Source organism: Pimephales promelas, chromosome 3 (genome assembly GCF_988280905.1).
Source record: "Pimephales promelas chromosome 3, fPimPro1.hap1.1, whole genome shotgun sequence".
Lineage (NCBI taxonomy): Eukaryota > Metazoa > Chordata > Actinopteri > Cypriniformes > Leuciscidae > Pimephales > Pimephales promelas.
This window is the reverse complement of record NC_142771.1, coordinates 44,140,633-44,154,605: the sequence shown is the minus strand read 5'-3', so window position 1 is coordinate 44,154,605 and position 13,973 is coordinate 44,140,633. Positions and strand designations below refer to the sequence as shown.

Below are 13,973 nucleotides of genomic sequence, written 5' to 3'. Positions count from 1 at the left end.
CCTTTTATGGGTCTGAATAATAATGCAATGTCTAATGCAAAAGCACTTCAGAAGGCTGCAATTTTGTTTTATTTATACATTTTTATTTATTTACTTATTTTACAAGGTATTGTTTTTCAAATATCCAGAGAAAATTATATTTCTGACTGTGTGATCATTATATATTTGATTTACTCACCTTCAGTAACACCCCAGAGGAGAAAGGCCACAAACATCATAATATTGGGAAGAAACACATGAAGAAACCCAAGAGTCCTGACATGTTTGGTTGCAGAGTCTGTTAGAGGAGCAAAATATTTATTAATTGTAAATTGTTTTGTCTTATTATTAAAAAATGCTATTTACCTTTTTAATGAAATGTTTTGCTTGCTTTTAAGGAAATGCCATATTAAGTATTGTACTTGACTTTTTTTGTTTGATGCTTTTGACGCCCCAGATATATTTATTAAGCGTTGACTGACGCTTGGGTGTCGATTGGAGACGCCCCAGGTAATTAGGTTCCAGTTACATATACGTACGATATACGAATTGTACCACAAAGTATACTAATAGACCACTTGAGTAAACTTTTTTTCCTGTAAGGGTAGGCCACAATTGCCACCTTTTGGCTACTATCCATAAGGTGGTGAACCTAACTTATAAAAATACATTGATGGGCTCCGCGTTATTTCAGCTTTTCTTTTGTTGTCCAATATCTTTTTTGTTGTCCAGCACCACCGCTCCAGTTAGTGCGCCTCCCTCGAATGCGGGCGGGCCCGGTTTCGCATCCGACTTAGAGAGGGCGGTTTAAACTGGAAGGGCTACATGGAGGCAAACATTTTACCCTAATAGATAAATATATAGCATAGAAAAGCTGCAATGAGATGCAAATAAACAGTACCTCAACACACAAATAGTAAACATGCTGATGATCAATAAATATTAATACAGTGGAAATATGAACTCTGAACCATATGACGGGTAAATAACAGTGACAACCTCAGCAGCAGCACCATAAATCAAGCAAGTAAATGCAAAGACAGACATTAAATTATAGTTGTTGTTTTTTTTTTTTTTTACATTTGTTATTATAACATTTTGCTGATACCCAATGTATTAAATCCAAAATCCAATTATTTGTCGTACCACGTTTGAGATTTGTGTGTTGAGATTCATATGTGCATCTCTTTGGAACTTTCCTCAGCACAGTCTCACCCCAAAAAGTCACATTACTGACGTTTTGGGACGTCTTTTGACCATACGTCAATATTCGCCTTTTTAGGGCCCCCTTAAACGTCGGTAGATGAGGTTATGGGATCCTAACTCTACCCCAGACCTAAACCTAACCCGTCACCTAACTGGCGTTAAAGGTAAAGCGTCAGTTGTATGACGGCCCGGCATTGCCATCTACCGACGTTTAAGGGGGCCCTAAAAAGGCGAATATTGACGTATGGTCAAAAGACGTCCCAAAACGTCAGTTATATGACTTTTTGGGATGAGAATGTGTTGCTTTCCTATGCAAAATATTTACCTATTAGGTCAAACAATGTTCACATCATGTAGTTAGCTTTGATAATCAAACATGAAGATGAAATAAGTATTGTAGCCAATTTGCACTGTTAAATGCTGAACAACAATCACACAGTGGCATATTTCATTATATGTTATTATTTATTGTTTTTGTTGTGTCGCAATACTCTAGCTGAGAAGATCTGAATTATTGCAGATAAGAGTATTTTCATGGCATTCACATGCCTCACATAGACCTACCTGTATTTTGTGATCTGAAGTAGATCAGACAGCACAGCAGAAGTGCAGATCCAGATGCAGAAATACATAGAATCAAAATTATTATGTGTGAAACAGAGAAACCTGTGAAACACAGACATCAGTTAATGAACAAAAAGGTACATCGTGTGTGATGTCTTCACACTGTGAAAATAAATGTGAATCATGAAAGTGCCTATATTTTTCTTTTTTGAATATCACCTTTGATGCAGTGTGAGTGCAAAGGTTGGCAAAGTTTCTAAGATTAAAGTGCATGGTACTTATCTAGTTCCGGCATTAAACTCTAGATGACTCAGGCTGATAAGTCTTTAACTAATTTGGTAGCAATCACGTCCTTAACTACATGGCACAGCTGATTGGTTGCTGTCGTATCAGCGGCCAATGAGTTGCAGGTCAACATTCAAACAAATGCCGGTACTGTTGTTAGCAGTCTGCAGTGTGCTTTCAGAAACTCTCCACCTCCCCCAGCTCCACCTGTTTAGATCTGCTACAGGGTTAATTCATGTATGTTACATGCAGACATCCCAACCTGCAAGAATTCATTTCCGGGAGGTATATCTCAGTGACAGGATTGTGGGGGTGGGCTAGCTTTCGCGTTCGCGAGGCACACTCGCAAGGTCTCTCCCTCTCTACAGTGCACGTGCAGCGCGCTATGCATGTTATGCGCGCAGTATGTTCTGTCTCGCTCTAGATTCCAGGAGATTTTAACTCATTTGCGGGCATCAGGGAGACGCTATCAATATGTGGGAGACTCCCGGAACTTCCGGGAGAGTTGGGATGTCTGGTTACATGTGCAGCAGCATGTCTTACATGCTCACAGGAATGTCTGTGAAGGCATTCACAGTAGCAAGTCTCTGCTCGGGGACAGACGACACGCACACCGGCTTGGGAACAGACCACACATTCATGGCCTCGGAAACAAACACACACTCTGGCTCGGGAACAGGAACAGACTCTGGATCGCCCATCTTGTCCGAAGACACTGGCTCGGAGGAAGTGACGTGAACAGACTCTGGATCGGTCATCTTGTCCGTAGACAGTGGCTCGGAGGAAGTGACATGAACAGACTCTGGATCAGCCATCTTGTCCGTAGACTCTGTAGGAGTGACGTGAAACGTCTCTGGCTTGGCAGAAGTGACGTGAAACATCTCTGGCTCGCCAGAAATGACATGAACAGACTGAATCGGCCAACTTGTCTGTAGACACTGGCTCGGAGGAAGTGACGTGAACAGTCTTTGGATCAGCAGAAGTAACGTGAACAGTCTCTGGTTCTGTTATCTTGTCCGTAGACACCGGCTCGAAAGAAGTGACATGAACAGACTCTGGATCGGCCATCTTGTCCGTAGACGGACATGACGTGAAAAGGCTCTGGATCGGCAGAAGTGACGTGAACACTCTTTGACGGGGCAGACGTGACGTGAACAGTCTCTGACAGTCTCTGACCATCATTAGTTCATTAATCACTGAATTATATCATTAACTTCAACACTGCTTCAGTATTACTCCAACACTCTGTAGTGTGGACACACAAGTGTTCATTTAAAACAAAATATTTTGCAGTAGGGTTAAATATGTTAAAAAATAAATAAAAACAGATTAAAGAGTAATTTAACGGTAACCAACTGTAAATTAATGTACGACATTAAACTGTAGAAAAACAGCAATTTACTGGCAACCCAGCTACCAGTAAATCACAGTAAAAAAAAAAAATCAAGGAAAACATCTTGGTTACGTATGTAACCCTCGTTCCCTGAGTAGGGAACAGAGACGTTCCTTCGGATGATGACGAATGGGGTTTCGCTTAGAAAGCATATCAGCTTTGATCAATATAAATCGAGCCAATGGCAAAGAAATTTGCATAGAGTAACTCCGCTTCAACTCATGAGTATTTTTTTATTTAACCAGGTATTAAATTTAACCAGGTTTTTAATTATTTATTTCAACCAGGTAAGCCGATTGAGAACAAATTCTCATTTACAACAGCGACCTGGCCAAAATAAGGCTAAAAATGTGCAAGACAACATAAAGTTACACAATAAGTACACAAAACACTGGAGAGCAAATTTGCAAAATACAGTGAAACACAATAAAGCAATACAGGGTCAAGAGAACAGGATAAAATATATGTAATTCTATTGAGTAACCAAATTAAGGCACATACAAATGTTTTTTTAAGATAAAAATATAAATAGTTAAAATTATTTCCGACAGTAGTGCAGCTGAAAGAGGTCCACTGTACAATGCAGACATAAAGAAGCAAAGATTGAAGACAACTAACAGGAACATATATAAGTCAGGTGTTCAGAAAGAAGTTGTTTAAAGGCAACAGGTGATATATAAGTGCCTCAAGTTTTAGGGTTTTTTGTAACTCGTTCCAGTCCTTAGCTGCAGCAAACTGGAAGGATTGGCGGCCGAATGATGTGCGGGATTTTCGGGGTGACTAAGGCAATCAGACTGATCTCATGAAGTAGCGCGTGTTTGACACGCCAATTCGTATTTCCATTTTTGGCGTGCTATCAAGACGCATAATCACTTTTTAGCGTGTTTATGAACGCCGTTGACTTAACGTTATATAAATATATGACTTACCTCAACCCTGTCCCTAAACCTAACCGTCACTGGGGTTAATGGCATTTATGACTGTTCCCTTACCATCCTAGGAAAAAAAAGATCGCTCCCCAGATGTAGATCTACATTTTGCTTCGTTTCGCGTGGACATTTGACGGCGTGTACAGACACGCGGAATCACTCGGACGTTAATGGCGTAGAGATACACGCATATAGGCGGATACAAGCGGATAGCTCAAAATGCGTAGAGATAACACGCCATTTGACTCGAAAGTGGCGTGTATGTTTACGCAAAAGTCATGATGTCATGTTGAAGGCGATATACCTACTAGAACTAGAAAATAGACTGTGAGTGGGAAGAGCAATGGAAACTTAACAGCTTAAGTACAGCGGGACTTTACCAAGCAGAGACTTGTAAATATGTTGGTACCAATGAGTTAAACGCCGAGTAGTTAATGACAGCCAGACAACTAATGCATAGAGCTTGCAGTGGTGGGTGTTGTAAGGGGCATTAGTAACAAAGCGTATAACGCTACGATCGATCACGTCCAGTTTTTTCAGCAAAGAGTTTGAGGCAGTTCTATAGATGACATCGCCAAAGTCGAAGTATAAAAGGAGGACGCGGGCAGAATACAAACATGTTTATTCGATGAGGAGCCCACGGCACAGCGGAAAGTGGCATGAAGACGGAGCGTAATACGTACGTAACCGAGACTGTTTCCTTTCGTTGTCGTAATGCAATGAATGATGGGGATTGTGGTGAAGTGCAAGAACCCATGCTTTGAGTGGATGACCTCTGGTGGTGACCAAATGGAAGTGCATGGACGTGACACTCACACATTTACATTTATTCATTTAGCTGACGCTTTTATCCAAAGCGACTAACAGTTGCTATATGTGTCAGAGGTTGCACGCCTCTGGAGCAACTAGGGGTTAAAGGGTTAGTTCACCCAAAAATGAAAATTAAGTCATTAATTACTCACCCCCATGCTGTACCAACCCCGTAAGACCTTCGTTCTTCTTCGGAACACAAATGAAGATATTTTTGATTAAATTTGAGAGCTGTATAACTACCACATTGGCTCCTAAAGGACTGCCTCTTGACGGCCCAGAAAGTCAATGAAGAAAATGTTTAAATATCCCAAGTGACTACCGTGGCTCAACTATATGTTTATCAAGCGACGCGAATACTTTTTGTGCGAAAAAACAAACAAAAATAACGAGTTTATTCGACTATTTCTTTTCTTCCTTGTAGGCCAGAACGAGACTTCCTTAGATTTCCACGACGCATGCGCGAGATTTGCGATCTGCTCACATCAGCTTACACCACTTCAGATCGCAATTCTCGCGCATGCGTCGTGGAAATCTAAGGAAGTCTCGTTCTGGCCTACAAGGAAGAAAAGAAATAGTCGAATAAACTCGTTATTTTTGTTTGTTTTTTCGCACAAAAAGTATTCGCGTCGCTTGATAAACATATAGTTGAGCCACGGTAGTCACTTGGGATATTTAAACATTTTCTTCATTGACTTTCTGGGCCGTCAAGAGGCAGTCCTTTAGGAGCCAATGTGGTAGTTATACAGCTCTCAAATTTAATCAAAAATATCTTCATTTGTGTTCCGAAGACGAACGAAGGTCTTACGGGGTTGGTACAGCATGGGGGTGAGTAATTAATGACTTAATTTTCATTTTTGGGTGAACTAACCCTGCTCAGGGACACATTGGTGTCTCACAGTGGATTCGAACCCGGGTCTCTCACACCAAAGGCATGTGTCGTATCCACTGTGCCATCACCACCAACACACGGACTATGACTTGTTTATTGGTTGCGAGCTGCTGTTTGACTGAACTGAGAAAATCAACCACACTAATGCTTCAGTTTGATTCACTGAGAGATGCTTACAGTTTACACAAATGAGTTTCTCATGTCACAGTGTCTGGTTGTGTTTCCCTGGGTATCCACTAGAGGTCCTCTTCCCCACGGTGTCATCCTTTCATGAACTGCATTCCCCACAATCCTTGTTTGTACCAATCACTGTTCATTGCACTCAGCTGTTCCCCGTAATCATTGTACCAATCTGTTCCTTGTTAGTTCGTTGTTAGATCTGTGTGTATATATTCCCTGTCTGTCTCAGTATGTGTTACGGAGTCATTGTTAGATGTCACCACTTCTTAGGTCTGTCGTTACCAGACTCGCTGTCAGATTGGGAGATGGCTGACAGGGAAATGACTTGCGCTCTGAAAGGAGTGGCAAGTACTTTGGGAACATAACCATATATCGGTTTGAGGATGACCTTGGAGTCATTAGGCCCAAAGTAAGGCTGAATCCCAATTCTCTGTCTTACCCCTTCCCCCTGTCCGGGATTGGGCTTTTGCTTTCCGTCTTCACTATTCATCATGTTTACATGCACAAGGTGTTGTTTCAATCGGACGAATTCATTCATTTAAAGCGGTGAATCTGAATGTATTGTTGATCTAATATTTCCGTGTTTTCGTCTCAGTCGGGATCCGTTTGAAGCTGAATACATCATCTGAGAAGCTGATCACGTACGTGTCTGTGTCAGATAATGTACACATTATGAATGACGACTGTAGAAAGCAAAAGCTGAATCCCAGACATTTTGGGTGATCTTGAAATGTGGGACTGATTGAGCAAAACAATGTAACGTTAGCATAGCCTAGCGTAGCAAAGTAGCGATTTTTTAAAACTTTAAAAACGTTTCAATAAACAACATAATTGCAAATATATATGTACCTAATTATGTAGAGCACAAAACAAGACGGTCATATTTTTTTATCAATCATTTAAGCGAAAAAACTTGTCCATTTCTTACCCCTTGGTTTCAAGTAAGCTCGCGAAAATTCTTGGTCTTAGGGGGTATATACCCCTTCACCTTACCCCTACCCCTAGATCAAAATGAGAATTGTGATAGCCCTTCCTCTCACGTGAACACGCAAAACTAAGGGGAAGGGGTAAGACAGAGAATTGGGATTCAGCCTAAGTGCGTGTAAGTCACCGGATAGCCACCAGAAAGGCGGTTTTCAACGAGAGATACTTACACAGACTGCATCCCCAAACTGGTCCCAAATCAGCTGAACCGACTGGGGATGGAGTCACCATTTTCCAGGGAGGGCCTGAGGCCGTGAGAGCTCGTCGGCTGCACGGTTCAGGGCTCCGGGGATATAAATGGCACAAAGGGACCTCAGATGCTTCTGAATCCATATGATTAGGTGGCGGGCGAGTTGCCACATACAGCGGGAGCGCAGACCACCTTGACGGTTAATGTATGCTACAGTTCCGGTATTGTCTGATCGGACTAGTACATGACGGCTCTTGAGCATGGCTCTGAAGCAGCGCAGAGCGAGATGTACAGCCAGCAACTTGAGGCAATTGACGTGCCATAGGCGCTGGGGTCCTATCCCATCTGTCCCACCCGACATCTGTCATTACAACAACATGTCGGGAAGTTCGCTCCAGGGCTACTCTGGCCTGTAGAAAACTGAGGTTCGTCCACGGGGTGAAGGTCTGACGGCAAGTCAGAGTAACTTGTACTAGGAGAGTGCCGTGTTGCCATGCCCACCTTCTCAGTCAGCAGTGAACGCGGACATGGCGACCGAACCGATATCCATACCGAGAAAAGAGATCCTCTGCACGGGGCAAAGTTTCCCAGTTGACTCGAAGGCCCAGACGAACTAGGTGCCGGAGCACTAGGTCCCTGTTTTCGCAAACCTGATCTCGAGAGTGAGCTAGGATCAACCAGTCGTCGGGATAATTCAGGACGCGAACCCCGTGTTCCTGGAGGGGAACAAGGGCTGCCTTGGCTACCTTTGTGAAGACTCAAGGAGACAGCGCTAGCCCGAAAGGGAGAACCGCGTACTGGTGTGTCTGCCCCTCGAAAGCAAACCGTAGGACCGGTCTGAGTCGAGGAAGAATAGAGACATGGAAGTAGGCATCCTTCAGGTCGATTGCTGCAAACCAATCCTGGGGCCGCACACATTCGAAAATGCATTTGGCGGTGAGCATCTTGAACAGCAGCCTGTGAAGGCAGCGGTTCAAAATGCGCAGGTCCAGGAATGGCCGTAACCCACCATTTTTTTTCGGGACAATGAAGTAAGGGCTGTAGAAGCCGGACCTCATTTCGGCTGGAGGGACAGTCTCGATCGCACCCTTCGCCAGCAGGGTAGAGATCTCTGCTCTCATGATAGAGGCAAACTGAATCGCATAGCCAAGCCTGATCGCCCGAGCGATCGCCTGAGCCAGGTTCTCAACAACTGTACCAGCGGGGTCATACGAACCACAGACTTCCCATCGGTGGTGCAGCGAGGCGGAATGACTGGCCCAGACGTGGACGGCATAGCGGCCCAGTGTGGGGGCACAGTCTTTGACCGCGTCCTGACAGAGGAGACCAGGTAAGGACAAATGCTCTGCTGGGCCAGGGGGCTGGCGACAGAGGGGTATGAGAGTGGTACGGTCTGGGGACGGCACGCACATCATCCGGCTCTCGGACAGATGAGGACGAGGGGTGCACGGCGTTCGGGGCGGCGCACTGTGTCATTCAAGAGATACTCAGGGATGGGTGTGTTCCTTCTTTCTTTAACCACATTACCCGCAACCACACAACCCGAGGGTGAGCAGAGGGGAGTGGAGGACAAAAGATTCTCCCCCGGCCCTCCTCCGGGGAAAGGAGTGGTCCTGTTACCATCCCCTGAGAAGTAACAGTCGACATCCCTGAGCAGCCCATCTCAGGAGCGCCGCTTAACCTGGAGTTTATCGTTGGGTGGGGCAGGAGAGGGCTGGGTCGTCCTCCTGCTGCTTCCTCCATGACCAGGCCAGGGTAAAGGCTGCTGCTTGTGCCGGGCAGGAGGGGCAGGAGCCGCAGGAGGGCACCCTTGGTGGTGAACAGTCTGAGGTGCCTGCCCGACCGACTGGGTGGAGTGAGCAGCGGGTCGGCGGGGCAGGATGTGTTTAATGACCTCAGTCTGTTTCTGAGCAGTCGAGAACTGTTGGGCGAGTTCTCAACTGCACCGCCGAAGAGGCCGGCCTGGGACATGGCTCACCACGCGTGGAAGCACTCTGTGGACACAGTTGCATCGCAACCGAGCGTTCAACCGGGGGGAGCCCAGTGTACCCATGGTTTGAAAACCCCTGCACCAGACAGCGCTCATGCCCATCAGAGTCAGACATGAGTCTGCCGGATCCAGAAGTGCAAGGGCGAGGCATCTTTAAAAAGATGTGCCGCGTGCAAGCTCTTTTAGAGAGGAAATCTCGGTGCTCAAAGGCCTGGGGAGAAACACACTCACTGGCAAACCACTACACAGATAAGCAGGAAGGGCGAACAAGCCAGGATATCAAAGTCACACCAACACTGCGAATCTCGCTCATCTGAAGAAGCTGACAATTTTCAGAAATGGCTTGTGGAACGAAGGATGAACGTGGCTTAGCTGTAAACATGTCTATTCTGCCGGCATCCTTCTTTTATACTCACAAGGTGATGCAGAGTTACGCCATACAAATTCCGCAGACCCATGGCTTTTCTTTGCCATTGGCTTGTTTTATATTGATCGAAGCTGATAGGCTTTCTAACACCGTGTCCTAACTACACGCGACGCCGTAAAAGGTATCTTTTCCATGTTAATCAGAGTTTTTGTCCTAACCAGACGCGACGGCGAAACGCGAAGTTTCTAATTTAGAAACGATTCCTATTTCTGCGACGTCGAAGCTGACAGAATGAAGAAATTACACTGGTTATGAGTACACATTATTTATTTTTAGTTAAAAATAGGTCACTGTGCCACAAGCGATAATGGATAATTTACCTCCGATTTTGAAAGCATATAATATAGCGTTCAAAATGAATTCTATGCAAACATACAACTGTACTTCATAACAAAATTAGTAAATGAGTATATTTTGTTAATATTTTTAATAATGTTATTTCTTGATTTCATTATGTCCTTACCCATTTCCAATGTGAGTGCGGGCCAGCAGTGCGCTTTCACGCTGTTCTGAATGGCTGTGATTTTTGATTGACGTGTGGCGTCTTACAGTCGCGTCGCGTCTAGTGTGGACAGACACAATTGCTGTCGCTGGAATTTTATCGCGTCGCGTTTAGTTAGGACACGGTGTAAGCGAAAACCCATTCATCGCCATCCAACGGAACTCGTCTTGACAATGAAAGAGATTTACTAAATGAAAGTTAATTTCACTGAAATATCAGTAAAAATTCATAGAAAAAAGTTTGTGAACTTAATTCCGGCGCAGTATACTTTATAACGTCCTATAATTAGGGCTGGACGATATATCGCACGATATTGCATGCGCATCTAATCAGTAAAGCCGGTTCCTTGATTAGTAGTAAATCACCTTCACCTGCTTTCAGATGGAGCGGCATTTACTACGAAGAGCCGTAGTTCACTGACAAGCTGAGCCAAATCACACTAAATTAATCACTTAATCATCTCATTAACTTTAACACTCTTGAGTGTTAATTTAACACTCATATCGTCCATTTGAAAGCAGGTGAAGGAGATTTACTACTAATCAAGGAACCGGCTTTACTGATTAGATGCGCATAACAATATCGTGCGATATATCGCCCAGCCCTACCTATAATGGTAGCCTAATGAAACACTCACTATGCGCCATTATGAATTCCTGTGTGTGCGGCAATGTGAGACAATGGCAAACACACGCGCAGCTTCAACGGAAGACTGTATTCTCGTACTCTCGAGTTTAATCTCAAAATATTTCGACTTTAATCTCGAAACGAGAAATCCTTTCCGAGTTTCGAAACGAGTTTCCTTTGGGGATTTCATCAGTGAAGAACTCACCTCTGTGTCTGTATTGCTCATATGATGAAGCTGGAAAAGCCTGATTGTTTTGGTAGAGCAGAACCGGAATATCTTCATCTTCATCTGTTTTCCTCCATGACACCTCTTCAATGTGTTCAGGTTTGACGTGAGAGTCGACAGACCAATTCAGAGTGACGTCCTCACCCACAGATGCAGATATCGAGCGACTCGATCCTGATACCAGCAGACGCTCTTACAAAATCACTTCATGAAATTTAAATTCAGTAATTCATTTGTGTTCACATGTGATTAATACTCACCAACATTATCAACTTTTATTTGAACCACAGTCTCTCCAGAATCCTGCTGACTGTTAACTTTACATGTGTAATTTCCCTCATCCTCAGCTCTCAGATTGTCCAGACGGAGGGAGAAGTTTCCATGTTTAATCTGATCAGTAAAGAAGTGAGCTCTATCCTGATAATCCTGCTGCTGGACCTCTGGTCGACTCTCACCGGGATACAGATGAGTCTCTGAGTCTGCTCTTCTCCACTCCACCTCCAGATCTTTCATTGGTAAAGGTTTATCAACATAACAGGGCAAAACCACAGAAGTTCCCAGAGGAGCAACCAGAGGAGCAGAGGGACCACGCACAATGAACCCTGAAACAATTTTATCCCATGAAAGGGACAGAGACAAATTAAATAAAGCTTGTTTTGTAGTTTCTCAAAGCAAAAATGAATACATAATAGTGCTGCACGATTAATGATATGATGAGTGGCAGCCATTGCAAATACACAAGATAAACAGAGCATATAAACAGATGACTGTCATACAATGAAAATTACATGTGGACACAGCTGTCAAGATCTTGAATCTGCTCAAAGTACACCCCAAGATGTTGAATGCATTTAGTCATGATGATGTTTTGTCAAGAACTAAGTTATTGCAACTTCTTTGAGACTCCAGTTTAAACATATAATGTATGGATAAGCTCATGTACTAGTAATATGGTTTAAGAGGTACATTGTCCCAATGAATTATCCTTCTTTTTGCAGGTCTAATCAGTCAGCCACAGTGGACACAGTAAAGCCACAATTCAAACACAATTCACAGTTCTTGTATTTCTATAATACATCATGTACACCTTATATTGTAAATGTATTGCGTCAGATGTTTATTTCCAGCTAAGCAGGTTTTAATTCTCTATATATTATTTTGATTTCAGGTTTTCATGTTCTTCATTCTTTGCAAAACACAACCCCGGGGTGTTGTTAGATATTTAAAGGTTGATGTGCAGTTTATATTACTTAAACTTATATTAAGTTGTACTTAATAATTCAAGTTCATTTTTAAATTATACTTAATGGCCCAATTAATGGCCTAATTATTAACAGCTACGTTGCCAGTTTTATAAATACAAATCAAAACAAATACAAAACTGCAATGGAAACCATTAAATGTGTAAAATTTGTAATTGAAACCTATAGCCTACAAATCAATAGATCCTATTCCTAATGGAATAGGCCATGGCCCAAAACATACGTAGTGGAAACAATTTGCCAATGTTTTAATGGTTTGTAATGGCGATGGTTTTAATTGTCATGATTTCTATTGTTTTTCTTTCAGCAGGCTGTAGTCTACTACTTACCATCAGCGCTCAACAGTAATACTGACACCAAAACACAGACCTGTAGGTGCATCTTCAAATGTGGAAAGTTACGATCCTGGACATGAATGCAAATATCGCTGCTAACGGACCAGCTGTTGGTGAAAAGCAGCGATTTGTTTCCTTGCTTTCACTTTCAGTTGCCACTGTTAAATGGTCCCGGGTCGCGTCAGAGCAAAAGTAAGCAAAACTTCAGCACGTATAACACTGAAACGGATCAATCCGAGAAAAAGAAATGTAATTACAGGAATGTTGTCGCACTCACAGATGTATAGGCTGCACCCAAAAACCCAAAAAGCCTAACGTGTTGACAAATGACGTTTAAGGCAAGGAATGAAGGCACCTCCGGAAACAGTTTCGGACACTGGGAGCCTTCTGGAGCCGTGTAGCGGAATGACGTTGCTAGGTTACCAGCTGCTATTTTTTTTTTTTTTTATTAAATTTTTTTTTAATTATTATTAGTATTATTATTATTATTATTAATGTTTAACACAATACACAAATAATAACAGATAACAGAATACAAAACCACGAAACCATTAAAAAGATAAAAATAAAAAAATAACAATGGAGGAATAATATAAATGAAACATTTTGATACAAGAATTACATGACACTGAAAAAAAGGAAAAGAATTACAAACAGATAATGTTTTAAGGCTTTCTTGTTTTCAGACAACTTAAATGAAAAGAGATATTTTTTCTTTCACAGATATAAGAAAGAGAGGTTTGGCGTTTAGATATTTAGATTTATGAATATGGAATTTTGCTAGTAATAAGATCATATTTATTATGTTAAAAAAAATTAATTTTTTAGATTTATCATAATCAACAAAACCTAGGACCACATCCTTCCAATCCAACACATATTCATTGGATTTCAGACCAAATAAATAAAACATCTTGCCAAAACATGTTCATAAATGGACAATACCAAAAAAAGAGTTGCCACAGAAAGAGCAACTGGAGGAAATATCCTTTTTGAACTTTTTCAGATAGTGATTACCCAGACAGCAAACTGACATGGAATCAACGTGGAAACGACCGTCTCTCATGACATTAAAACAACGTTGATTTTGCTCATCGAATTAACGTTGAACCAACGTCAGACGCGGCATTCTTCAAAGCTAAATGAAAATCGAAAATTGGTTTGCTTTCATAACGTTGAAACAATGCGTTGA

The 13,973-nt window shown here is 42.5% G+C and overlaps 1 protein-coding gene across 6 annotated transcripts in view; it reads right to left on the bottom strand.

Annotated features, from left to right (window-relative positions):
* LOC120488821 (uncharacterized) overlaps positions 1–13,171 on the bottom strand; it is a 50,833-nt gene extending 37,662 nt beyond the window's left edge. For 4 of the 6 annotated variants that reach the window (XM_089128948.1, XM_039685479.2, XM_089128949.1 and 1 more), the window contains exons 1-5: positions 12,776–13,168; positions 11,445–11,786; positions 11,164–11,376; positions 1,750–1,851; positions 179–277 (exon numbers count right to left, since the gene is read on the bottom strand). In XM_089128948.1, the coding sequence (XP_088985074.1) occupies positions 179–277; positions 1,750–1,851; positions 11,164–11,376; positions 11,445–11,786; positions 12,776–12,827 (808 nt within the window). In that variant the 5' untranslated portion in view covers positions 12,828–13,168. Of the gene's footprint in view, positions 1–178; positions 278–1,749; positions 1,852–11,163; positions 11,377–11,444; positions 11,787–12,775 lie in introns of all 6 variants that reach the window. The other 2 variants (XM_039685478.2, XM_039685480.2) reach the window with 2 other exon arrangements.
* Between the last annotated feature and the right edge of the window lie 802 nt (positions 13,172–13,973).